Genomic DNA, 27,781 nt, shown 5'->3' with positions numbered 1-27,781 from the left:
CACGAACATAGTATAGTGGTAGCAATAGGCTAGCAACCATAATGGCACACCCAGACATGACCCCCAAAATGACGCATAAACACATAGGATCTCAGGGCTAGTTAGTTTAAGTGTGGCAAACAAGAGCCGACAATGCCCGATAAGTAGGCAATTGGATCTTTAGTCTCCAGGACAACTGGCTCCCCTAGGCCAGGCGGTACAGCTGTCATTAAGGGACAAAGAAGTAGAGATCAAACCTGAGGTGTCTCAACCGGACAGCGTTCACCTCCAAATATGTCCTGATCAGTCCTGGTCCTCCATGGAGCCCCCATCCTGCTCAGCATCCTCCGTTTGCGGCTGTCGCTTCTCTCGTTGCCAGCCTTTCAGGGCTTTTTGGAGCACCTTAGGGTCAGTAAAGATTAGGGACTTTCCCTGCCGGTTAACCCGCAATTTTGCCGGGTATAGCATTGCATAGTCAGCGCCCATGTCTCGCAGCTGGCGCTTCATAGGTGCAAACTGTTTCCGGGCCTCCTGGACACGAGCCGTAAAATCAGGGTAAATAGATAAAGTAGATCCCTCATATTGCAAAGGTTGCTTTGCTCTAGCCAATTTGAGCGCGACGTCCCGGTCGTGATAGTTCAAATGTTTGGCTATAATGGGTCGCGGTGGGGCACCCGGTTTGGGCCGTGGCCCCAAGGATCGATGCGCCCTTTCCACCACAAACATGTGGGAGAACACATCGTCCCTCAGCAGTTTCTTCAGCAGACCCTCCATGAACAACTCCATGTTGCCCGTCGGGGTACTCTCCGGAAGGCCCGTGACGCGCAGGTTACAGCGGCGAGAGCGGGCCTCCAAGTCCTCAGTTTTGTCGAGGAGCGTCTGCATAGCCCTGCTAAGCTGTCTGTTGTCCGTCTCCAGCGTGGTGTGGGCCTCCTCCACCTCAGTAATACGGCGTTCGGACATATCCAGTCGTTCCGCATGTTTATCCAGCCGTTCCGCCATGCGGTCCATGCGGTAAGTTAAGGCGTCCAGTTTCGTGCCGATAGCCGACATACCTCCCTGAAGATTCTTTTCCATGGCTAGGAGTATTTCCCTCAGGTCCTGTTGCGGCGTCCCCTCCGGTGGGTCCCCACCAGTCGCGCCGCCACTCCCCTCGCCATCCACCGTCTTCGAGGTCTGTTTTGCGAAGGAGAGCTTCGGCTGAGTCCTGTCTGGATGCCCCATGGCGTAGAGAAGAGCTTACCCAGGCCCCGGCGCAGAATCACGGGCAATGCGTACTCCGCCTGTCCCTCCTAGGCCAGAGAAGTCGTACTGTCGCACAGCGTGAGGGAGAATCAATGCAGCAAGAGAGGAAGAGGTGCCCGCAAACTCCACGTGGCCAGCAGGTCGTCACTCTAGCACCGACACAAGCCGGGTAGGCAGCCGGCCACAGCACCCAGGGTCCCAGCAGCAGGCGTGGTATGCAAAAGTGCGCCAGATACCGCCCGCAGAATCCGTCCACTAGGCCGTGGACCGTGGAGTAGGCCTGGGTTGCCTCCAGTTGGGGTGTAGGCCGTCAGATGCGGTGAAGAAGCACACCGGCCCACACGACGAAGCCCCCTCAGAGGAGCCTCACTACCGCAGACAATGGGGTGTCAGCTGGGATGGAAAAGGGCACCCACCGGCGCCCGACATGCAGTCTGGTCTTCGCGAAAGTAATCGGGGCAGGGGTGGGCATCGCCGCACACGGAGGCCTCCAGGCAGCCACTCGAGAAGCCCGCGTCAGCGTGAGCAGCCCCTCCAGGATAGGCGTCCCACAGCTCGTCCAGGCCGCACAGGGCACAGCCGATCCCGGCTCCGGCCCACCAGCAAGTCCAAGTAAGGGTCAGGGAAGGAGGGGAGGCCCACCTTCCGTCGAGCACTCACCCTCGCCCACCGTCGAGGATAGAAGACGCGACCCGCTTCCCAGCGCGGGGTCGAGTAGTGCACAGCGCCAGGAAACACAGCTCCGGAATCGGCCGCAGTCGTAACCGAGGCCGCGGTCTCACAGGCCCGCCTCCTGCCGCCACACCGGAGCGCAAGTCTCCGTCCTCCAGCCCGGGGATCGAATCGTTTCCTCTCAGATGGGACCGCAATGACCACAGCACCTCCCGGGCGTTAGAGTGTCACGGTGGGGGACTCGAATGTGCAGGATAATCGAAGGATAGTGGTTCCGAGCGGAGGAGCTCCGGACTTAGGCAGCCATCTCAGTTGCCGGCTAGCTCTGCCCCAGATTAGATCCATGATTAGCGACTTTTTATGGGGAAATGGCAGAAGGCGGCTGGCATTACCTACCATGATGAGACCCCGAGAGGATGGGGGACTAGCGGTACCAGACTTCGAACTCTATTACTTGGCGGCCCAGCTCCAGTGGCTCACACAGGCGGTGGCTCGAGAATTTCGGGGACCGGAGGGTCAAGAGGGTCGGTGTATCATGCGTCATGTACTTTCATTTACCATATTACAGCAACCCTTGTATCTTGAGTCGCTCACTGCTGAGGAGCGGACGTTGAGACAGTGCTGGAACCTGAGCCAACGCATAGCCAACATTAGTCGCCCTTACGCACGGAGATCCCCCTGGGCATGTGTACCGCTCTCCCACATGGGGGGATTGGTCAGCACTAGCAGACTGGGAGATGGTAGGAGTACAGGTCATGGGGGATTTGTATGAAGATGGGGTACTACTGCCTTTTCAAACATTGCAGGAAAGGTACGACCTGCCGCAAGGGGATTACTTCCTGCATGCAGCTCTGGTCTCAGCTATACAGCGCCACTGGAGGGAAGGGCTTTCAGAACCCCGGACTTCCACGGTGTGTCAATATGAAGTGATTGCGGCAGGGACATTTAAGGCGATCACATGCCTCTATACGCGATTAGTTGCGGAAGGCCTGCACCCACTGATGGAACTACAGGGAAAGTGGGAAGAGGACCTTGGGAAGGAAATACCGGAAACGACGTGGGCCCAGTTCATTCGAAGGTCCTGGTATGAGTACACGGAATGCTAGGTTTTAATTAATACACTTCTTTATATTGCATAGGGATTATTTAACCCCGGCAAAGATTAATCTATATTTTCGGATGGATACTGCCCGGTGCCCGCTCTTTAACTTAGGAGGGGCAGAGTTGTCTCAAATGCTGTGGACTTGCGGACAGTTGGGAACGTACTGGAAGGAGGTAGTCTAACTACTCTGTGAAATTACAGAGCGCCACATAGACACGGACATGGGTACATGTATATTACATTGGTTTCCGCATACTCCTAAGACAAAGATCACAAACAAGCTTTTGGACCTAGGTCTATTGTTGGCTAAGAGAGAGATCACGGCCCAATGGAAGCCACAATGTGGGCCTACTTTAGGGAGGTGGAAATCGGAGATACTCAAATGGGCCAAAAGTGAGAGTACAGTTCGGCTGCAACAAGCTATACGTGCTAATAATAAGAAGGCGATGGAAGCACCAAGAGCATGGGAAGCCCTAGTGATAGCATTACAACTACCCGAAACTGACTCAGAGGTGGGCCCTGCTGGGGAGGCTCCAGAGGGTTCCCCTTGACCGATAAAGGAGCAGAGATGGTAATAAGGGCCTAGTCTTGTGGTGAGTGCATGAGATGTTGCGGTACGTACAACGAGCGGCAGGTATTGTCCCCCAAATTATCCTGTAACGAGATTTGAAGGAACTGATAAACATGTTAGATTATGCGATTGGAAGGCTGGACACACCGGAGGCAGAGGGAGGGGGGAGGGAGTTTGATTGCAATGGTTTGTTGTTAACTTTATGGCTTGCATTGCTAAACAATTAGTGTAAAAAGGCTGAAAACGTGGTCCTAATAATGCAGGCGTGTGTACATTCAGTGGTCCGCTATGACGTGATTTATAGTGTATTAGTTTGTAAAGAAGAAGTGGTTCATCATGAGGACCTATGGGGACACAGGGACTGATGATATAATGTAAGGGACAAATGTTAAGCATTGAGATAGGATTGTAATGTGTGGATTTATAAAACAATAAAAACCGATTTAAAAAAAAAAAAAAAAAAACCTAGACCAGAATGGTGGGCAGAGTTTTTTGCATAGATGTTTCAAGTGATCTTGGAGACAGGGATTGTACCAGAAAGCTGGAGGAGTGCAATTATAAGACCAATTCATAAGAAGGGCGATCTAAAATCACCAATGAACTATAGGTCAATAAATCTCCTGGATATAGGGGAAAAAGTCTTTGCTAAAGCCATTTTGGGATTACTTATAGACTGGGTGGGGGAAAATCGATTATACCCCCGGAACAGGGGGGTTTTAAAGCAGGCCATTCCACAATCGACTCTGGTCCATAGCGCGGAAGTCGATTGAACAGCGGGGAAGTTTGTTCTGTTGTTTTGTGGACTTTCGCACAGCCTTCGAATTGGTGGACCGGGAACTGTTGTGGGAGGCCCTAATTAGATATGGTATCCCGAAAGATTTGTTAAGTCGGATTCAAATTCTATGTCAGGAGCGGAGGCTTCTGATTAGGCTTTATCTTTCATCACTTTTATTCTCCAGCAGCCTTTCAAAGGTATCAACACAGTAAATAAAACTTCATTTCCCATGAACACAGGAAAAAAATTAACATGAAAAGTGTCCAACATCATCAGCCAATCATCTAACAGGACGCCTCATATCCTGTTCTGCTGGCGCTCTATCCTCCTCTTTCTTCGCTGCTCCAGCAGCATGCAGATGTGGTATTAAAGATTGCTGTGCTTGGCGGCTTGTTTTTTGTATTTGGCGTTTGCGGACACCGGTGGCAGGGCTGCGCGTTTGCAGGCAGCGTTTTGGTGTCGGTGTCACCGCGGGAGCGGCTCTCGCTCCTTTCGCGGTTTTCCTCTCAGTAGGCTCCGAGCGCGGTGCGGCCTCCCGCCGCTAGGGGACCGCGCGCCCTTGCGCTACAGCTCCGGTGAGAGCTCTACCCCCCCAGGGCAGCGGCGCGTCGTCTAATTCCGCAGTTGCATGCATAGAGCGGTTTAGACGCGTGCGCGCTGCGGGGAAAGACGGTGTTTGACGCGAAATTGACGGGCTGGGCTTTGTTTGTTATCGGAGCCCCTCTCTGGAGCCTGAACACCCAGGCGGAGGGTAAGACCATTCCACAGTGCTTTCAGGGACCGGCCCAGGTAGGATCACGTTTTTCCCTCGGAATTGAGAGGGTGCAAGGTCCCAGGGCTACTGACTGTGCCTTCCTACGTGGGGCTCCCAATTACAGGGTTCTACCCTCTATTGACTCCCCTTTTCTTGTGCAGAGTAGTTGTTCTGCGATCCCATGATGGAATATGAGGACTATTATGAGGAGTCAGAAGAGATCATGTACCTTCCGGTGGCTGATCACTTCTGTCAAGTGATGGACTCCTCTATCCTAAAGGAAGTGACCAGGGTGGTGGAGCCTTTGGAGAAGAAAATAGACTTACTCCAAGCACAATGTAAACCCCTCCCTCAGAGGGAAGACCTCCCGGGGCCTAGCAGTCCCCTACCTCCAGGCCAATCCACTGCTGCGTCAGTAGAGCCTAAGAGGAAATGTTCAGCGGATGCTGGGGTAGACTTGGACGCTTTTGCGAGACTCAAAAGGGCGTTCTTGGACGCTAAAAATGCGGAACCGCCGAGTAAACTGGAGGAGAGTCAGGCGGGCCCCTCGGGGGGTTCCGATGATGTCGCTACTGTTGACCCCGATGAGTCCCCCCAGACGTGGGATGGTGATGGTGAGCCCCTCACACCCTAGTCAACCCACTCCTGAGGAACCAAGCGGGGATATGCTTAACCCGGATGACCTCTTGCATCCGCGTTCCTCCCAGTGGGTTCCGGCCCCATAGGTGGCGGCCTATATGTCCTCTAAGTTACGCAAGTCCCTTGATCAGAAGGTTCGTAATTGCCTGCAAGCAGAGTGCCCGCATCCCTCCTTGGAGGGTAAGGTCGCGGTCACACCGGAGATTGACGCCAAGATGTCTACCTTTTTGACGAAATTTGTCAAAGGCATTGATCGCTCTTGGCAAGCGTGCCAAGACAAGTTGTTGGATACGGCGGGGCCTTTGGCGAAAATCCTAGATATGGCGGAGGATGTTAAGGCCTCAGATGCCCTGATCTCTCCGGAGACGCTTTCGGGTTGGGCACAAAGAGCGATTATTTTCCTAGGCAATGGTAATGTGGCAATCTCTACTGAGAGACGTTGGTCAATTCTTATTAAAATAGACCCCAAATTAGGAGAATTGGCCACTACGGAAGCGGGACCGATTGCGGACGGGAATCTCTTCGGAGATCCCTTCGTTAAGGAGCTCGGAAAATTTGTGAATACTTTCAATTCCCTGGACAAAGCCCAGCCGCCAATCAAGCGGATATTTACCCCACGTGTTTTTGGAGCAGCCAGTCGTGGCAGGGGACGCTCGACTGGCAGGTCCCAGAATAGAGCCTCCTTCAGGCAAGGCGAGTCCCAGCGAGGACAATATCAAGATCCCGACAAATTCGGGAACTTTTACCAGACCAGAGGTTTCCCCCGTCGCCGCGGTGGCAGAGGCAGCGGAGATGGCGGATACAACAACCAGAGAGGTGAGAATACAGGGGGTGCAAGGTGTGCGGTTGGGGGGCAGACTCCAATGTTTTCTTCACAATTGGTCTTTGCTTACCTCCAACGTTTGGGTTTTACAAACCGTCTGTGGATTCCAAATAGAGTTCTAAGGCCAACCCTGGCAACCCTGTTGGCCCAGCCCTATAGTCTTTACCCGAGAGCAGAGGGTTCTAATAGACAACGAAGTTTCGGAACTACTGAGGAAAGGAGCGATTGCTCCTTCTACTCTACACCCACGGGGGTTCCTCAGCAACCTCTTCCTTGTGGAGAAGCAGGATGGGGGATATAGGCCGGTGATAAACCTCAGAAAATTCAATGGGTGGCTCGTTTATCGCCACTTCAAAATGCAGGGCATTCACCTCCTGCGGGATCTGCTTCAGGAAGGGGACTGGATGGTCCGCCTGGACCTGAAGGATGCCTACCTGACGATCCCGATCTTCGCCCCACACAGACGCTTTCTGCAGTTTCAATGGGGCTCACGGACTTTCGAATTCACCTCCCTTCCTTTCGGACTGTCGTCCGCCCCGTGGTGCTTCACCAAGGTGATGAAGCCAGTGGTGGAGCGCCTCCGCTCGGAGGGCCTGCGGTTGATAATCTACCTGGACAACATACTGTTAATGTGTCCGTGTCCGCGCAGGTTGGGACCCAGTTGCGGACGGCGGTGACCCTTCTGGAATCCCTGGGGTTTGTGCTCACATAAGCAAAGTCCGATCTCCGTCCGGCCCAGAGGATGCAGTTCCTGGGGTTTGTGATCGACTCAGTGGAGGCCAATTTATCCTTGCCCTCACGGAAGTTGTCCAAGATCCGACACGAGCTGCGGCGCACTCTCACGAGGCCCACAATTCAGTTACGCCATCTGGCCAGGGTGGTGGGCCTTCTGTCGTCCTCGATCCAAGCGATATTCCCAGGGCCTCTGCACTACAGGGCCCTTCAACGTCTCAAAACTTTCCACTTGAGGAAGGGTCTCACCTATTCGCAGGTTGTTCTCCTCACGGACGAGGCCAGGACGGAGTTACAGTGGTGGGTCTACCACATGGAGGCTTGGAACGGCCGAGCCATATTCAGCTCCAAACCAGACCTGATCATCGAATCAGACGCCAGCGGATCAGGTTGGGGCGCTCGCTGCGGCGACGTGTCTGCAGGCGGAAGATGGACATCTTCAGAACAGGCACTTCATATCAATTGTCTGGAGCTGATGGCGGGCTCTTTTGCGGTGAAGTGCTGGATGAAGGACAGGATCCAGAGTTGCGTCCTCCTCAAGATGGACAATGTGGCGGCAGTACGTTATATCAACCATCTCGGAGGGACTCGCTCCAAAGCGCTGACCAATCTCGCGCGCAATCTTCGGGAGTATTGTCTGGTCAATCAGATATCCCTGTCCGCGGAACATCTGCCGGGAACGTCCAATCAAGTGGCGGATTGGTGCTCGAGCCACTGGAAGGATACCAGTTTATGGCAGCATCATCCCCAGGTCTTCAAGGGGATTCGAGACCGGTGGGGTCCGTTCTCAGTGGACCTTTTTGCCTCCCGGTGGGACGCACAACTGAACCGCTATTACAGCTGGCGTCCGGATCCGGGGGCACTAGCAGTGGATGCGTTCTTACAGGACTAGAGCAAGGAGCAGGGGTACGGGTTTCCTCCCTTTGCAATGATCATGAGGCTGTCGACCCAAGTGAGTAGACAGCGGGCGGACCTGGTGGTGGTCACCCCGATATGGAGGTCACAAGCCTGGTTTCCAGTTCTGATGGAACTTTCCTGGGCTTTTCCAATCCCTCTACCCCAGCGTCCCGATCTCCTCAAAGACCCTCAGGGGAATCGTCACCATCTTCTGTCCATGGGCAGCCTACGCCTGATGGCCTGATGGCCTGGCGGGTTACTGGCGACGCTGGCAAGTCCCAGGCCTTTCGCAGGGCGCTGCCTCGTTACTTGAGAAATCCTGGGCTGACAGCACCAACAAGAGATACAGATCAGCTTGGTCCCACTGGGGCTGTTGGTGTCTGCGACGACAGGTGGATCCGGTGGGGGCCAATGTTGTCGATGTCCTTAATTTCTTAGCCTCGTTGGCGAAGGAAGGCTTAGCTTATCGTTCAATTAATACCTTTCGCTCCGCCATTTCGGCGGGCCATGTGCCTATAGATAATCGTCCGATTGAAGAGCATCCTTTGGTCTGCAAGCTTTTGAGGGGCATTAGGCTCTCGGTTCCCCCTGAACCGCGCTACTCTGTTTTTTGGGCCGTGAACAAGGTCCTGAACCTGTTTAGGTCGTGGCCTTCCAACAAGTACTTGTCCAGGAAACAAAACTCATTAAAACTAGCGATGCTGTTATGTTTAATTTCTTGCAGACGAGTTTCGGACGTGAGGGCTCTGGATCTCACGGGTAGGGTTTTTACCCCAGAGGGAGTGACCTTCCATATTTCTAGACGTACTAAGTGCAATTCTCGTTTGGTCTTGTATCCGGCTTTTCCTGACGTCCCAAAGTTGTGTATGGTTTGAGCGCTTAAAGCCTATGAGGTTGTGACAATAGATATACGCCCACAGGATGTGAAGCAATTATTTATTGCGCTCACGAAACCACATGGGGCGGTTTCATCCCCTACTATTGCCAGGTGGATCCGGTGGATTATGCAGGAAGCGGGTATAGAAGTTTCTCGTTTTGGGGCTCATTCGGTGAGGGGTGCAATGGCATCCAAGGCTTTTAGCCTGGGAGCACGGCTGGAGGACATCCTGAATGCGGCGGACTGGTCCTTCGATTCAACCTTCAAGAGGTTTTACTTTAAGCCCGTGGTCTCCCTAGGTTCTTTGGTGGTGGATAAGCTTTAAACTAGCCTAATCAGAAGCCTCCGCTCCTGACATAGAATGCAAAATTTCCTAGCTAACGTGCAGGAAAGTTTCAATTCTATTAAGGAGGCGGTGGCGAGGATTAGCCCACCCGACGTTCCTTGCCCTCCCAGAAATCTTCGTTGGTACGGTGAGTAACTCTTTTATAATGCATCTGGAGTTCCTGATACAGTTTGTTGTGTTTTTATTATTGCTGAATGATTAATGCCATTGTGAGGTTCTTTGTTCACGGAGTTGGTGCTCCCGATCTGACTGCTGTTCCTTTACCTTAGGTTTGGATTATGGGCAAGCAGGAATAGTTTAGAAGACTGCCATGAGGGGTCGCAGGAAGAAAGAGGAGGATAGAGCGCCAGCAGAAGAGGATATGAGGTGTCCTGTTATATGATTGGCTGATGATGTTGGACACTTTTCATGTTCATTTTTTCCCTGTGTTCATGGGAAATTAAGTTTTATTTACTGTGTTGATACCTTTGAAAGGCTGCTGGAGAATAAAAGTGATGAAAGATAAAGCCTAATCCTCGCCTCTGCCTCCTTAATAGAATTGAAACTTTCCTGCACGTTAGCTAGGAAATTTTGCATTCTCCATACAAAGAACTGGGCCCAGATAATCTTAGACATAGATGGAAGTTTATCTGGGAAGATTGAGATTGGGTTGTGGCAGGGATGCATATTGCCCCCCTGCTGTTTTGTCTGTTTTTAGCAGATTTGCCGTTTACCTTAGGGAACGTAAACGAGGCAAGCCCGAAACAAGATGGTAAGCATTTTGCATGTCTGCTTTATGCGGACGATCTGGCGATAGATCAAACCGAAATTGGCCTGCAAAGGAAACTAAATATATTTAATGATTATTGCTCCAAGAAAAACTTGTGGTTAATATGGACAAGACTAAAACCTTGAGCTTTGGCCGGAGGAAAGTCGGGTTCACATGGTTTTTGGGGACTGAGAAAATAGAAAAGGTCACAGAATATAGGTATTTGGGAATGTGACTTGCAAGAAGTTTGAAATGGCATACCCACCTAGATGCGTTAAAATTAAGAAAATAAGCATCAATTAGCGGACTGAAACTATTTAACAAAGCCTAAGGTGCGATGTCAGATAGACCAGTTCTAAAAGCTTATTCGGCCATGGTACCCCCGCAATTTCTGTTTGGTGCGGAATTGTTATACTTGAGCAGCAGAGAGGGTTGGGATGTTGAGGAAGGTAAAAATTTTAAAAACCTATTCTCACTCCCTTTGTTGGCAATGGTCCAGGCCGTAAAACTTGAATTAGGACTGACCTCATGGGGCATTTTAGCCGGTACGGCCCTACCACGTTTCTGGTAACGCCTAGGAGTAGGCGAGAACTCCAAACTATCACAATGGTGTAAAAACAAAATTCAAAATAGCGAATTAATATGGGCGAGAGAGACTATAGCTATCATGACGAAGCTGTGTTGTATGATGAAGATTAAATTGTGCCCCATTACTTACATCATCAATATTGATAAGAAGGTACTTAGGACGCAGGGAAAATAAATATTGCAGGTACAGGATCAAAACTACCTTGCGAACAAAATCTCAGTACATTTTATGACTGCTGCATGGAAAAACGATCAATGCTTTCCCTACGTTGACAGGTTACACGATTGTCGTTTACGAAGAGAGGTTTAAAGGGTAAGAATTGGGGTGAACCCTTGTTATGTAAATAATGTGGTAAAAAGCTCAATGATTGATAAGACTGGAAGATGTATCTGCGCTTTGGGCACCTTCTGTGATTTGTCACATATCTTAATGGATTGCCAGAAGTTTCTCGATATTCAAATTATGTTTTAGAGACCGATTTTAGGAGATATGAGAATAAAAATAGGGCCCAGGCAGTAATTTTGATGACTGAAATGAGACATTTAGATATTGCCGTTGCCATTGGGAAATGTATGCAAAGAGTGAAGGCATTTCTTCTTTTCTGTTTTAAATGAGTTTTAGCAAAATAATTCACCCTTACTTAATTGATGGAGGGTTTTATAATAGTGTGTGTTTTAAGATGTGTTTAAATGCACTTAAGGATGTATCATTTTAGATGTATTTTAACAAATGTATGTAATGTTTGAGGACCAACGGTCGAAATAAACGTGAATTGAAACTGAAAAAACTAATGGTACGAGCCAATAGTAGAACAGTTAGGTTACAAGTCTTTCTTGATGGGATATAAGCAATAGCAGCGATGAGAGCTCACAAGCAAAAAAAAGCAGAACAGAAGGCTCAACCAGATAAGACAGGAGCACAACTGCAAACAGATCACAATCTTAGGTTCAGTGTAGGTACCCTGAGCAGCATTCCAAATATATATTCCTCCCAGATACAAAAGGACAGCAACCACAGATCACAACAGGAAGTCCACCCACAGGAGGCGAGAGGAATAACAGCAACAGAAGCAACGAGATCACAACCAGTACAATCAAAATTCAAGCACCACTCACAGGCAGTATGTCAAAGAGCTGTGATTAGAGAAAGACAGCAAAAACACAATGCAGTATTCTCTAAGAAGCCAATTAGCACAATCTCATTATAAAGTAAATAATTCAATCAGTAAAACTATTCCTGCAGCAATGATCTGTTGGGCAGAACACAGAAAGATGTGTAAAAAAATGCCAGTTGGAGTAGGACATCAGAGCACATATTGAACACAAGTAAAGGATACCATCGAGGTTAAGGTATAACATGGCAGTGACTGGATTGAGAGAGTATGAGCTAATTTCACAGAGTGCAATACGGTATTGGAGGACACAGGATTGTTGGTGGTACCAGGCAAGAAAAGAAGACTGCCTGCACCCATATAAATAATGAATTATCAACTTACCTAGAGCGGTTGTAGATGAGAGAACACTGGTTTAGGTCCTAAGTCCTTCAGGCCCTAAAGGAGCCAAACAGTTGAGCCATAACAAGGAGTTTTCCTGTGTCTCAAATGCCCTAAAATGGCGCAACCAGGGCCGTATGCTGCCACGAGAGACATAATACATGCAAAACAATGCGGTCACGTCCAAGAACAAACCATGCTGCTTAAATTAATATGGCAACCTGTCAAAGACATTATGCCTGCCATTTACCAATTTTCTTACACATGCAAACTCGGGTACAACTATTATTTATGAATCAACACACATTTTTAATGTTTAGCTGACATCTCTCTACCTCGGTGCCTCCAGTTTCTTCAAGAATTTCATTCAAAAGGCGAATGTATTCAGACGCTGCCTTGAGTGTATCCACTTTGCTAGGTTTTCGATCTTTGGGAATCAGTGGTACCAGCGTCTTCAGTTTTGAAAACCCACTGTTTATATTTCTGATCTATATAAAATAAATGAAAATAAAGAATATCTGAAAATTGGACAGTTTTAGCATTTGAAAAACTACATTACATATAAAAATGAAAAAAGTCATGTTTTGCTGAAAAAAATCCCACATCCATCAAAAGTATACCCAAGATTATTATTTTAACACTTCATCAGCATCTAGTTCTTTTCATGCCTTTCTCATGGTCTTTTCTTGATTTGCCAATGAAGTTGACATCAAAACTGCATTAATAACTGATATTCAAGGAGCTAAAAAACAAACAAAATAAAGCATTCAAGTGCAAGCAAGCAGATAGCTACGTGTAACGTTTCAAAAACTCTAAACTGGGACACCCTGTAGAGGAATTGTTCCAAATTGTATTACTGGCAAAGCTCGGAGATCAATAGCATAGGGTCCCTATGTCAAACCAAAGATAGCAGCTGCTCTGCGAAGTGCAGATTCACAAACTCTCTCTTCTCCCTCGCCCAACTAAACAGTCAACATTAGTACTTTGTCCAGCTTGTTCCTAGAATACTTTTGACCACTCTGCTGTTCTGGATAATCCAGATAGTTTTGTTTTCACTTCTGCACCCTAGTGTAGAACGACTATGGATAGAAACATTTTGTCTGGAAAAAAAATTCTTTTGTTTTTCCTTTTATTGTTTAAATCAGAAGGTGGGTTTGAAAACTGACTTGTAATGGGACTTAAATGTAGGTCCGTTGTGAAGACCTTAAGAGTTTTGCGCAACATCTCACACTAAACAAATGTTTACAGCTGCCAGGAAATATGTTACTTTTTTAAATTTACACTAAAAAAGTTTCTTGCGGTGACGAGTTACGCATAGCGCATATTCTAAAAGATTGTGCTGCAATGTCTGAAATCTATACTACTATTATAAAGAGAGAACTGTGAACCTTTGAGGCGGGTAAACTCGGGAACCACAGCGCCAATCAAAACACCCAATACAGCGTTGGGAAGGTCAGGGTAAGCAGATGATCATAGGCTATATATCAGCAAAAAATATATGTTACAAGGGCAAAGTACGTTCTTTGCCAAAGTAGTCCCTTGGAAGTAGTGCCATGTCTGAGGTGATCGTGTGCGCTAACGAGGAACGTGCTGACATCACCGTCAGACATTTTGGTAAAGTTCAGGAAGCAAACCAGGAGGGCAAGGAGGAACGGCCAGGAGCGCGAGGAGCAGCGACAGGAGCGCAAGGCTGAGGAGCGGCAGCGCCCGCAGTGGGCTAAGGTAGAGGTCCGACATGCCCAGGGGTAGGAGCGGCCACGAGCGCGGGGAGGAGCGGCCAGGAGCGCGAGGCTGAGGAGCGGACGCGAGTGCGGGGAGGAGCGGCCAGGAGCGCGAGGCTGAGGAGCGGACGCGAGTGCGGGGAGTGTCACCCGGTCTTTGGCCCACGGCTGCACAGGTGGTTGGGGGCCTGGGATTCGAGACGCGACATGCTGCTGGAGGTCTGTGGGGGCCCAGAAGGTGGTGGTTGCGCTCCGGAGGACTGCACACTGAGCCTCATTGCCAACTGGGATTCAAGACGCTACATGCTGCCGGAGGTCTGTGGGGGCCCAGAAGGTGGTGGTTGCGCTCCGGAGGACTGCACACTGAGCCTCATTGCCCCCGGACAACGTCGGGCGGGCTGCTAGTCAATTATAAAATACTCAAAAATGCCTTCAAGAAAATCTAGAAGGAAATGTTGTATTTCCTTCGCTGAAGATTGCCCATATACCTGGCAGACTCTTGCAGTGGCATGGAGAAAGCCATGATCTCAGTGTGTCAGTCCTGATACAAACAAGTAAAGTAGAGAGAATGTAGCCATGCTCCTTTAAGTGGCCCTCGGTCTCGTATTCTATACATTAGTTCCCGTAGTACTCTTAAACCAGCTGATCACTGTAGTCCAGAACTCCAATTGCGGTCATATGTGGCTTTGATTCTCTCTGGAGACAGAAAAGTTCAGATGAGACTATTTCTCACTACTAGGCAAATGTATTGCAGAGTACCTTCCTGCTAATATTCCTGGAAACATTTAACAGTCATATTAGTGCCCTTAACTGACACCTTTGGAGAGCCATTATTACCTTGCAAAGATATACCAAAATGTATTATTGTATTGAAATACCTAACAACAATCTTCCTCATTCTCCTAAAGGTGAGAAACAATCCATATTTCCTGAGCCCACTGCCACATTCCAAAAGGAGTACATTATGAACTTAAGGGTGATCATAACATGCAACATGCCAGTAGTAACTTCGACTAAAAAAGAAGTAAAAACAAATCCACTGATGCAAAAAGGCTTTGCCCAACATTACAGGTGAAACATTTTCAAGGAGAGTTATACAAAACATCCAAGATTAATGGATCCAACACCATAAAACCCACAGAAAATGGTCGCTAGTATCAGCGACCTCAGGTAGCAAGCCATATCCAAACAAAAGCAGTAAGTAGAGCAATATACAATGCACAGTAATACTTAATTTTAAGATGTCACCATATCAGGGCATATTACATTGGAGGTCTGTATTTTAAACAGAGTTTCATATTACCCTATTAGTCTTAAGTTGAAGGGATATTATGGTTCAGATTCAAAACATTTCAACTGCCAAATTCGCCAGGTGAGCTTTGTAGCTAAATCCACCCAAAGCATTGCTCATGGCCTCAGAGATCATAAATGACATCACAAGCCATCAATGGTATGGAAAATGCTACTTACCAGTATGCATCAGTTCTTGGCATGTAGAGCTGCAGAGTTGCATAGATGCATAGATCACCACCTATATAGAGCGGGCCGACCGAGGAATTAGGCCCCCCCTCCTTTGTTCCAAGTATCCCCTATCCCTGTGCACAGCCCCTTCACAAGAGAACGCTTTGTGTGACACGGGTGGAATCCTTCACTCCCTTTCCCTCTGCACCTGGATTATATGGACACGTCCCCTGATTCCCATTTCTTTTGCTTTTGGCTCCGGCGGAGAGGCACCACGGAAGAAGACGAGTCCCGTCCTCGGAGGACCCCCGAAGGTCGGTGGAGGAGCGACTCTACCAAGGGGAAGTCGAAAAGAACCAGCCGCAGTAGATCTCCACGTCGGACCGTCCATATCAGGAAAACGTGCACAGACTTTCTGTTCGCTTCAATAAAGCCTTCCTTAACCCGCACACGTCTCCTGCCCATTCCTCCCGCCCAGGTTACAGGGTGGTCACCGCTAAGAGTGGGTACTGCTATATAATCTATACATAGTGTACAATCTGCAGCTCATATGCCTCGAACGGAAAATGCTACTTGCCAGTATGCATCTGTTCTTGGCATGTAGAGCTGCAGAGGTGTACACGCCCACCCGCCTCCCCGGCTACCCTTGTCTGTTCCAGTATTATCTTAATTGGATACAAATTACACGGGCATCCTTCCTGTACTTGCAAAGCTCCATTATTATTATATTTAATTTTATACAGCGCACAGCTACCAGGAGGTTTCCCAGCGCTAAACAAAAAGAGGGAGAACGGGGTAGTTGCAAAGAACGGGCTTTGACGGACAAAGGGTCTATAGGCTAAATACCCAGGTCTTGAGGTCTCTGCGGAACCTTAGATAGCAGGATTCAGTGCGTAAGGAAAGAGGAAGAGCATTCCACAAAGGAGCCAAATAAGCGAATGAGCGGCCGCCCATTCTGGCTCTCCTGATACGAGGCACTTGATATCTATGTTGGGTAGACAAACGAAGAGTGCGGGGGGGACAATAGTGTTGGACCAGAGTGCTTAAATTAAGAGGGGCGTTACCTGACTTAATCCGGTGCATGATGCAGATGGCTTTAAATTTAGAGCGATTATCGATTCGGAGCCAATGTAGGCTACGCAAAGAAGCAGAGGTGGAAGAAGTTCTGGGGAGATTGCAGAGTAATATAACAGCCATATTTTGGACTGTCTGAAGTTTACGAGTCCCCTCCTTGCATGCACCCAGAAGCAGAACATTCCCATAGTCCAGCCGAGATTTAATTAACGCTTGGACTACGGTTCTCTGGGTGTCATGGGGAAGCATCCATATGATCTTTCTCAGCCACTTGATGATGGTAATACATGTGGCCGAGACCTTGATCACATGTTGCCTCATCGACAGCTGATCATCAAATATGATGCCTAGATTGCGGGCTGTTTTGGAGGGAACAGGTAAGGGGCCCATTTGCTGTGGCCAATGGTGGGGACCCCAAAGTGTGGTATGGCGGCCAAACAAGAGAAGCTCTGTCTTATCCCCATTTAATTTTAATTTATTGTTGTGCATCCAACTAGCTATATTGTTGAGACCAGACAAAAGGGAAGATGTAGTCGAATTTTGACCTGTGGAAAGTGAATAGATGATCTGGGTATCATCAGCGTAAGAATAAATAATACGTTTGGCTTGTTCCGCAATGGTGGCAAGGGGTCTAACATATAAGTTGAAGAATAGTGGACTCAAGATAGAGCCCTGCGGGACGCCATGAACTGAGTGATGAATTTTTGAGGCTGAGGAAGGGGAGAAAACTTGGAATGTGCGGTCCGAAAGATAGCTGGCCACCCAGCCGAGGGCTGAGCCACTGATGCCGATTGACTTAACCATTTGGATGCTAAGGGTACCTGATGATCTTCCATGTAATTTCCATTGAAACCAATGGAAACTCCATGACGAGCTGGGCTCGTCATGAGCGTCGAAGGGGTTAAAGGCAGTAAGAAGGATGGGATGGGAAACCGTGTCGAAAGCGGCACTCAAATCCAATAGGATGAGTGCCACAGTTTCCCCTCTATCTACCTGGCAACGAATGGTCTCAGAAACCCCAAGAAGAGTAGACTCGGTTGAGAAGCCCGCCCTAAAACCGGACTGAGACTGATGGAGAAAGTTGCCTGCTTCAATGTAGGTGGTAAGCTGTTTGTTAATGTGCTTTTCCAGAATTTTGGAGCAGACTGGAAGGAGTGAGATGGGATGAAAGTTAGCTGGATCGTTGAGATCAGCATAGGCTTTTTTTTAGAAGGGGCACAATCAAGGCGTGCTTTCACGTGCTCGGAACCTTAGCTTCTCTAAGTGAGGCATTAAGGAATTCTAAAATTAAGGTGAATGCATTAGAGTCAAGAGTTAGAAGAATCTGTGGGGGCATGGGATCCAAGGGGGAGCCAGATTTAATGCAACCCAGAATATTCTGCAAAGAGGTGATAGTAAGAGGGTCCCAAGCAGTCAGCTGAGGCGGGGAGATCGGGCGTGTTTGCGTATTTGTTTCTAATTCAAACAAAGGTGCAGATGTAACCGGCACAGGAGAGGGTGCAATGTGAGAAGGGACTCCAAAGATAGTATAGATGGCCTCGATTTTGGCTGTGAAGAATTCTGAAATTCATTTCCCTAATGGCGAAAGACAATCTGGGGATGGAGCCGATGCCCATGCGCAATGTGGTCCTAAGGAGGAGTCACCTATCTCATGACTTCCAAAGAACTTTTCAGGACAACAACAAACTGCAAACATCCGGGCCCAACACTAGGTGGCGATCTATGCATAGTGTGTAGGTAACCTATGATGTGTTGAATAGCCACATCTAAGGCATTAATGTCGTTATGACAATATATTACAAATCGTTTCCGCTTGTCTGCATAACATGCCCTGGTGGTAGGACGTCTAGCTTCTTTAATGACATTCATGCAGTCTGGAGGAAGGTTCAGATATCCAAATTCTAGGACTTCAGGAGCCAGATCGCAAGGTTGAGCTGAGCTGGGTCCGGGTGTCTGATTTCTCCACGGTTCTGTGTTAAGAGGTGTGGAGACAGGTGCAGTTTTTGGTGTGGTACCACAGACAGTTATAACAGTGTAGTGTACCACGGTTGTCTGGCACACGTTGGAGCAACTAGGATGAGGGTCATAGAATGCTGCTGTAGTTTGCGTACTACTAGTGGCATGAGTGGTAGAGGTGGAAAAGCGTACGCAAATCTGTTTGACCAATTCATCCATATCGCATTGCCTTTGGACAGTGGGTGTGGATATCTGGTGGTGAAGCTTGGGCATTTTGCGTTTTCGTGTGTGGCAAACAGGTCTATTTGAGGTTGTCCCCACATCTGAAAGAATGGCTGAAGAACTTGCGTATGAAGTTCCCACTCGTGGGTTTGTTGTGTTTGACGACTTAACAGATCTGCTATACTATTTTGTACTCCTGGGACATGTTGGGCTAGAAGGAATATGTTCTGAGGTATGGCCCACCTCCATGTTTCTTGTGCTAGTTGAGATAGTTGCAGAAGGAGCGTGCCTCCTTGCTTCTGTATGTAATACATTGCTGTCATGTTGTCTGTGCGGACTAACACAGCTTTGTTTGCTACTTGCTTCTGGAAAGCTTTTAGTGCTAGGAATAATGCTAGTAACTCCATGTGATTGATGTGGAGTAACTTTTGTTGCGGTGTCCACCTGCCTTGCATAGTGTGTTGCAGTAGGTGGGCTCCCCAGCCGGAGAGCGATGTGTCCGCAGTCAAGATTATCTGGGGAACTGGCTCTAGGAACGGTCGTCCCTTGGAAAGGTTTTTGGTGTTCCATCACTGCAGAGAGCGAGGAGTTCGACCGTCTACCAACACTAGGTCTGTTAAGTGACCTTGAGCCTGGTTCAATTGACGTGATAAGCACTCTTGTAGCGGACGCATTTGAAGTCTTGAATGGGGTACTATGAAGATGCAAGAGGCCTTCATCCCTAGGAGTTGCATGAACACTCGTGCTGGGAGGGAGTGTTGTAGCTGAAACTTTGTTGTGAGAGTTTGCATGCTGGCTATCCATGCTGGGGTGGGATACGCTAGCGTTGTTGAGGTGTTTATTGTGGCACCTAGGTACTGTTGTACTTTGGATATCTGCAGATGAGACTTGGTGTGGTTTATTGTGAACCCCAAGTCGTGGAGCAGGTGGATGGTGGTATGAGTGTGTTTTACGCATTGATTGTGTGAGCTGGCTTTTATGAGCCAGTCATCGAGGTACGGGAAGACATGGATGTGCTGTCTTCGTAGACGCGCTGCCACCACTGCCAAGCACTTGCTGACGACCCTTGGTGCTGTTGTGACTCTGAATGGGAGTACTTTGAACTGGTAGTGCTGCCCGTCTATTACAAACCTGAGATACTTCCTGTGAGCTTTGTGAATTGGAATGTGGAAGTATGCGTCCTTGAGGTCTAGAGTAGCCAGGAAGTCGTTTTGTGACAAGAGAGGAAGGACTTACTGGAGTGTGACCATGTGAAAATGGTCTGACTGTATGTATATGTTTAGCGGTCTGAGGTCTAAAATAGGCCTTAGAGAGCTGTCCTTCTTTGGGATTAAAAAATATAGAGAGTAACCCCCCCTTGTTTTGCTGGTGCAAAGGAACTAGTTCTATTGCACTTTTGCAGAGATACTACTTCTTGCTTTAACAGTGACAGATGTTCTTGTGACATTGGATGCGGTTTGGGTGGTATGTTTGGGGGGGTAGATGTTAATTCTAGACAGTAACCCGAGGGAATAATTTGTTGCACCCACCTGTCTGATGTGATGTTGATCCAGGCAGGAATTGTTGGAGTCTTCCCCCCACAGGAGTGGAATGTTGGGGGGCAAGGGGAGGAGTCATTGGGTAGGGGTGGAGGCAGAGTGGGAGGTGTTGTTTTTGCCTCTGCCTTTGTTGTTGCTACTCCTGTAACCCCCTCTCTGGTAGCCCTTGGTGAATGTGGATTGCCCATGGGTTTTGTAGGAAGAGGAGGGACTTTGAGGAGTAGTCGCTTGTGTTGCCTCTGTACGATGAGCGACAAAAAGAACGTCTGGGAGCTTGCTGCTGCAAGGCTCCCATAGATTTTGCAGTGTCCGTTTCTTTCTTCATTTTTTCCAAAGACACGTCAACATTTGGGCCAAATAAGTGTGTTTCATCAAATGGCTGATTAAGTATAGAGTTTTGCACCTCAGGTTTAAAACCTGAAATACGTAGCCAGGCAAGTCTACGTAGTAAGGTGCTGGTATTGATTGCCCTTGAGGCAGTATCTGCAGCGTCTAGTGCACAACGGATGGAAGTATTAGTGATATTTTTACCTTCCTGTATAGGTTCATTAGCCCTGTTTTTGTATTTGTCTGGTAGGTGCTGCATTAGGGACTCTATTTCGTCGTGATGTGCCCGGTCGTATCTTGCCAGCAAGGCTCGGGTGTTGGCAATGCGCCAGATGTTAGCTGCTTGTGCCGCAGTTCTCTTGCCAGAGGCGTCAAGGAGTTTAGATTCTTTGTCTGGTGGTAAGGCTTCACCTGTTTGGAAATTAGCAGGTTTACGTGCATTGGATACCACTAAAGAACCTAATTGTGCCGGGCCTTTAATATAAGCTTGGTATGCAGGGGCAGCTTTATATTTTTTCTCAATGCGGGGATTGAGGACCCTAGCTCTAACGGGGTCTTTAAAAATCTCTGTTGCGTGCTTGATGACGCCCTTAAGCATTGATAAGATGGCCGTAGACCTTTGTGTGTTGTTAAAAGTGTCTAATAGGAAGTCTTCCTCCACTGCATCAGTGTGTAAGTCCACCCCATGATATTTTGCAGCCCTCTGGACTAGCAGGTTAAAACCTATGGTGTCCTCTGGTGGGGAAGGTCTGGAAGGATAGACACCATCCTGTGGGACATAAGGCACATCAGGGGTGTTGTAATCATCCAATGGATTAGGTGACTGAGGGGGGACTATTTGTGTGTGGTGGGTAATGTGCACCCCCATCTTCATAATAAGAATGTTTGTGTACATCATTGTCTGGGTTAGGAGATGGTGTAGGTGAATGCTGTGGTGGAGGAGGTGTAGGAGTAGGAACAGTATGGGGAGGTGGAGGAGCAGGGACCCTTAATGGAGCAGTTGCAATGTCTCTTCTTTGCAGGTGGAGGAGGTGCTGGCGCCTCAAGTGGTCTCTTCTTGGAGCGGAGTCTATTGTCCAGTTTTGGGATCCTTTACAAGGGTTTTTTGTTGTGGATCCGGTGTAAAAAGCTCTTGTGAGCCAGGTAAATCATTTGGCGTCGAAATTTTTGGCTCCGTAGGTTTTCTAGGCATGGAGTCGGTAGTTGGCTTAGGAGTGTGCCCTTTCGAAGTGTCTTTTATGGGAACCTGTTTTTTCAGTTCCGAGGGTTTTTTCAGCTCCGATGCGTGTGAGTCTGGAGCTTTGGTTGATTTTTTACTCGGCTCCGAGTGCGGTTTTGGTGTCGACGAACCGCTGCCAGCCTTCGGCGCTGTATGCTTGGGTGTCAAAGCAAAGGTCGAGGTGGAAGAGGAAGATGGCTTTTTCTTCGGTGTCGGTACTGGGTCGGCACCGGAAGTAGGCTGGCTCGAGCCCGAGCTGCCTGAAGGCTTTGTGACGTTCTTTGCCGGGCCCAAAGGCGGGGCGTTAGAAGCAGTCTCTCGACGTGCACCCGAGTCCGAAGGTGAGGGTGTGACCGAAGCCTTTTTAAATGGTGTTGAGGATGGGGTGGGGTCGCCGGTCTTACTTACGACCCGTTGAGCCGGAGTGACCTTCTCGACGTCGGAGTCCTCGGCATCTGATGATCCGATACTCTCTTCGGCGTGCTGGTGTTCTGGCACGTTGACGCCCTCATCGAAGATGTCGTCGGGAATCAGAGCTGACGAGCGAGTCATTGTTCTTCGAGCTCGTCGGTCCCAGATCGTCTTCTTGTAGCGGAATGAGGCACACGCCGAACAGTCTTTGGCCTCGTGCTCCGGTGAAAGGCACAGGTTGCACACCTCATGTAGGTCGGTGTGGGGAAACTTCGACCCACATTGAGGACACTTCTTGAATGGCGTCCTTTCCATGAGCCAGAAAGTGAGGCCCAGGTAGGCCCGAAGGCCTTCGTCGACGACCGGAATCGAAGACTTCGAAGTTAGTTGAGAATCGCGTGGTAGATCGCGATCGAGACAATACCGTCGAACTCGTGAGGATTTCGCGCCGAAGGAAATTTGGTTCCAAACCAGAGCGCAGGAAATACATCAGATCCCGATGGCGGAAAAAAACAATCTGGGGATGGAGCCGATGCCCATGCGCAATGTGGTTCTAAGGAGGAGTCACCTATCTCGTGACTTCCAAATAACTTTTCAGGACAACAACAAACTGCAAACATCCGGGCCCAACACTAGGTGGGGATCTATGCATAGTGTACAATCTGCAGCTCCTATGCCTCGAACATCATTATCAATGGCACCTTCAACATCACTGAAGCTACACACCCATGCACCCAAATTTCCAGTGCTCTGTCTTCAGCTGTGCCCAGGACCCAACCATCAGCTATTCACTTTGTTCAGTAACCTGACTATAAGAATTCACAAAGGTCCTGTTAAAGAGGAAGAGATTCCAGTGTAAATTAATAATTACACTTGTGGACTAAGTATTTAAAGCTCTGTTGGGTAGTAGTAGTAGCTGCTAGAGTCGCATTTAGAGACATATTTTGTGTAGAACCCCCAAATTCCACCATGTTAACACTTTTCCCAAAGTACCAGACCAGTGTTATTTTTTCCATCTGTTTTATGATTTTCAAAACTGCAGAGTGAGAATAAGGAAGTTTACGGGCAGCTGCACCTTTCAAACCAAACATCAACCCTAACGTCACTAGGATAAGCGGTATTATCTTTACGTGTGACCCTCTAGTGGCTCAATAATTTTGTAATTTTTGAGAAGCGGTGAAGTCTTTATCAACCCATCTTCTCTTGATGACCATGTTGGAGCCTGGCAAATCCCTATGCCACTTCTGCATCGACTCCTAAAGAGGGCCCATGTACCGAACACTAGAACAGTAATTACCTTCCACTGGGGTTTCTGTAACCTATCTACTGGTAACCACTGCTGGTTCAAGCCACCAGACTGATGTACATCTTCCCAAAAATATACTCACCTGAACCAAATCAGTTTCTGAAGGAGGGTGAAATTTTAACATGCAGGCTTCAAAAGCAAATATTTTTAACACACACATTCGTACAATCACACTTTCATGAGCCCTCAAGAGCAGGATTCTTGGGAAGCAGAAATTTAAATATGCAATAGTTGTCTAGTCTAGACTTAGTCTACAAAAGATCAAATGTCCCCTTTAATTGCTAAATAAAATAGAAATAATCTTTGGTTAACATTTTTCACAAATTACAAATAATGGCCTTCAACAATGATCAGTTTCCAAAAAGTGATTCAAATCTTATTTAGAGAACCAATCTCAAATATTATGATGCACATTCTCTTCCACTGCTTGCCAGTGAAATATGGTGTACCTGAATGGTACCCTTTAGTGTCATAACTATTCAATATTTATTTTTAACATTTCAAGGCCTTACCAAAAACCTCAATATCGCATGTACTACACTCGCAGTACTCAATACCAGCATCTACACCATCTGATATGATATTCCAGAGTGTCAAATGCCCTTAAAACTCTGCCATGACCGGTTCCAAGCCCAGCTGCGAAAGGATGAAGGCTATGCTTGTGTCTAGCTACCCCACCTTGTTAAATAATCCAAGCTACAGAAACACCAACCAAAAGGCATCTCGGCCTTGGGAGAGAGAAATCTCCTTCACAGACAGCTAGGACTCCTTGTGGTAAAAGTTAGAGATCCCTGGAAGCCACAAAGCCAATCTATCTGCTTTCGATCGATACCATTACCATAGAGGTATCAAATGTGAGGACCATGTACGAGACAGGTAAGACAGTCCAAGCGGCATCGAAGATGAAAAAATACTACCTTGCCCTGCTTGGCATCAGCTAGACCAAATGGACACAGTCCAGACAGAAAACACTGGCTCCAGGAGGAATGCGGCTTTATTCTGGACACAAGGAAGAGAACACCCCAAATACTCCGGGAGTAGCACTGATGCCAATGCCAGCAGCCAACAAAGCTCTGATTGGATGGGAAGTCTACGAACCCAGAATCACCACAACAACCTTCTGCACAAAGAAAGAGGATCAACATGAATGTTATCCAGTGCTATGCATCGATAAATGACAGCAAAGAAGAGGGGGGAAAAGTTTTTACAACAGACTCTCACTTCATCCTGGAGAAACGCTTAAGAGAGAGATAACACCATGCTGATGGGGGACCTTAATGACCAGATTGAAAGAGAAACAACTGGGCACTAAGTAGTCATGGGCAACCAAGTCATTAACAACACAAGCAAGAATGGAGAAAGGCTTGCAGATCTCTGTGCCCTGCACAGTCAGGTGGGAGGCAGATGGAATACCCAATGCAACATGGGTGTTACCAGATCATTCAACAGAGAATCAGAACAACCATGTCCGCATTGCCAAGAAGCACCAGAGGTCACTGCAAAATGCTAGAGTGATGACAGGAGCAGACATGATGTCAAACCATCACCTTGTCATGGCCAGGCTTAAGTTGAACAAAACATGGGTGGAACCGACAAACCTGCGCCAGTGATATAATACCACCCTCCTCAAAGATGCACAGTGAATACTCAGTCACCCTCAGTAATACGTTTCAAGCCCTGCAAGAGCTAGATGATGACCGAGATCCAGTAGAAAGCCAGTGGGCGAAGATCAAAGAAACAATAACATCAACTTGCCAGGAGGTATTGGTTCACAAGAAACGGCAGCATAAAGTATGGATCTCTACCAAGAAGCTCTGCAAAATCCAAGCAAGACAGGAAAATGAAGCTTCAGTCAAGACTAGACAAAGAAAAGCAGAAAAAGCAAAAACTCAACCCGGATACACCAAAACCAACAAGGAAGCAAAGAGAAGCTGAGGTCAACAAAGAAGATGGTAGAGTACTTTGAAGAATTGCTGAACCAGCTAATGCCACAGTCTCATCCAGACATACAGAGAGCTGACAAGACTTGCTAATTGACTGCAGCAAACCAACCAAGGAAGAAATACTGCAAGCCATCAGACATCTGAGAAAGGGGAGGGCAGTAGGACTTCACAATATTCCTGCAGAGGCACTGAAGACATTGAAACATCAGTGGACATACTCTACCCCATCTTTGACAAGATCTTGTAAGAGCAAAAAAGAGCCATTAGACTGGAAAGAGGGATATCTCATCAAGATCCCCAAGAAAGGTGACCTGAGTAACTGGGCAAACTTCAGAGGGATAACTATCTATCAACCCCAGGAAAAGTGTTAATCTGAGTCATACTGAACAGAATGAATTAACAAGTCGAAGCTCAATTGGGAGACCAGCAAGCTGGCTTCGGCAAAGATAGATCCTGCACAGACCAGATTTCAACATTGAGCATCATCAATGATTAGTCGATGGAATGGAACTCTCCCCATCTTCATCGAACATCAACAGCAAAGAGAAGAATTGGGATCCAGTGGACACCTTGGAAGCAGCTCGACGACCAGGACTTTGCAGATGAACTGGCCCTGTACTCATCTGCAGATGCAAGGGAAGACCAACAAAGTGGCAGCCACATCAGCATAACTTGACAAGACTATCTAAGGAAAAAAAACAAGATCCTGAAGGCTAACACTGGCATAACAACAGCAGTCACTTGCATAGGAGATGCCCTTTAAGAGGTCAAGGCCTTCACCTACCTGGGCAGGGTCATAAACCAAGCAGGGTGGCACAGATGCAGACATCAAGGCGAGAATCGGCAAAGCAAGGGCTGGCTTTATGCAGCTAAAGAGGATCCAGAGCTCCAAGGACTAATGCTGCAAACCAAGATCAATGGGTGAATGTATGACATGGTTCTACATTCTGTCCATCAACTGTGTTTTTTGCAATTTTCACCCCGAGTGGGCTGGGTATGCTCAGACGTGAGTCCCAGGCTCTCCACACCACTGGAGTCAAGCTATCCAGGCTGATGAAGGCTGATAGCCAGAAACCGGTCCTTGGATACTTGATTCCGGTCTGGGAACGACATGGCTTGGTAGTTCGGACTGGACTGTTCCCATGAGGCACAGGGTCAGAGCGGATTTGCATATAGCCAGTGTCTAACCCAGGGTGGTGTGGAGTGCAAAAAAACGATGGATTTAGGCCCAGATCCTTGTACTGGGGTGAATGTATGACATTGTTCTACATTCTGTCCATCAACTGTGTTTTTTGCGAACCAAGATCAGGCTTTTTTTTTTTTATAAACAGATTTTATTAGTCAGGTTGCATATATCGTGCAGCGCCCTGAACACCAGAGTCTTCTGCCAAAGCATTTCTAGTACATCTAAGACAGCAAATGACTTTTGATTTGTAATCTCTCATCCCCCCCCCCGTAAGCAACAGCCCCGTATACTGGAGCATAAAAGAGTAACACACCCCATCCCCAACTTCACCCCGCCCCCCAAAACTCTCACCCCCCCCCCCCAAAGGTCGCACTAGTCCACATCGCCTTGTCCACAGTTATGCACTAAAAATGCTCAAAAGATCCCAATTCCCGTCCACCACCCCCTTTATTCCAACCCTCAATATCCATATGAAATCCTCTACTTAAACTGGCAACAAGGGCTCTACCATCGCAGGGGAATCCAACCATAGACCCCGATACTCTACCCATCGGTTCCAAATTTTATAATGTTTGAGGGGGCACCCCATGGCCACAAAAATGGGCTGTTCCAGGCCCATACAAAAATCTAGGCCGTTTTTCCAAGCTGCCACCGATGAAGCCCTCGTTGCTTTCCAGGCTTGAGCAATGTCCCTCTTTGCCAGGGTGAGTCCCAAGAGCAAAAGGTGTCGTTTATAGATATTGCCCCCCTCCCCCTCCATGACATGTAACAGTGCCAGCTGTGGTGTGCGGGTAAGCTCCCAGCCCAGGACCTCTGAGAGACCAGCAAAGACCCCCCTCCAGAAACGATCCAATGATGTGCATTGCCAAACTGTGTGAATAAATGTACCCTCCGCCTGGTCACAACGCAGACCTACCGGCGAGGAGCTCATCCCCGCCCGCCACACGCCAGTCCTAGTAAAGAAGACCCTGTGGAGGTATTTAAATTGCAAGATCAGGCTTTTTAATGCAAATGTAAAATTGGTCCTTCTGTATGGAGCAGAAACCTGGAGGACAACCGTGACCACCACCAACAAAGACTAGACCTTCATCAACACATGTCTGAGAAAAATCCCCTAAATCCGCTGCCAAACACCATCAGCAACAACGAAGACCTATGGCAGCGAACTTTCCAACT

At 48.2% G+C, this 27,781-nt stretch overlaps 1 protein-coding gene across 6 annotated transcripts in view; it reads right to left on the bottom strand.

Moving 5' to 3' along the window:
* Positions 1–27,781, bottom strand: part of FIGLA (folliculogenesis specific bHLH transcription factor) — a 394,249-nt gene that overhangs the window by 260,546 nt on the left and 105,922 nt on the right. For 5 of the 6 annotated variants that reach the window (XR_013602295.1, XM_078665740.1, XM_078665741.1 and 2 more), the window contains exon 3: positions 12,547–12,729. Coding sequence is in view for 5 of the 6 variants with exons in the window: in XM_078665740.1 (XP_078521866.1) it covers positions 12,547–12,729 (183 nt within the window). In the remaining variant the exon portion in view is untranslated. The remainder of the gene's footprint in view (positions 1–12,546; positions 12,730–27,781) is intronic. The other variant, XM_078665744.1, reaches the window with a different exon arrangement.

Source organism: Lissotriton helveticus, chromosome 11 (assembly GCF_964261635.1).
Source record: "Lissotriton helveticus chromosome 11, aLisHel1.1, whole genome shotgun sequence".
In the NCBI taxonomy this organism is placed as follows: domain Eukaryota; kingdom Metazoa; phylum Chordata; class Amphibia; order Caudata; family Salamandridae; genus Lissotriton; species Lissotriton helveticus.
This window is presented reverse-complemented; position numbering and strand designations above follow the sequence as displayed.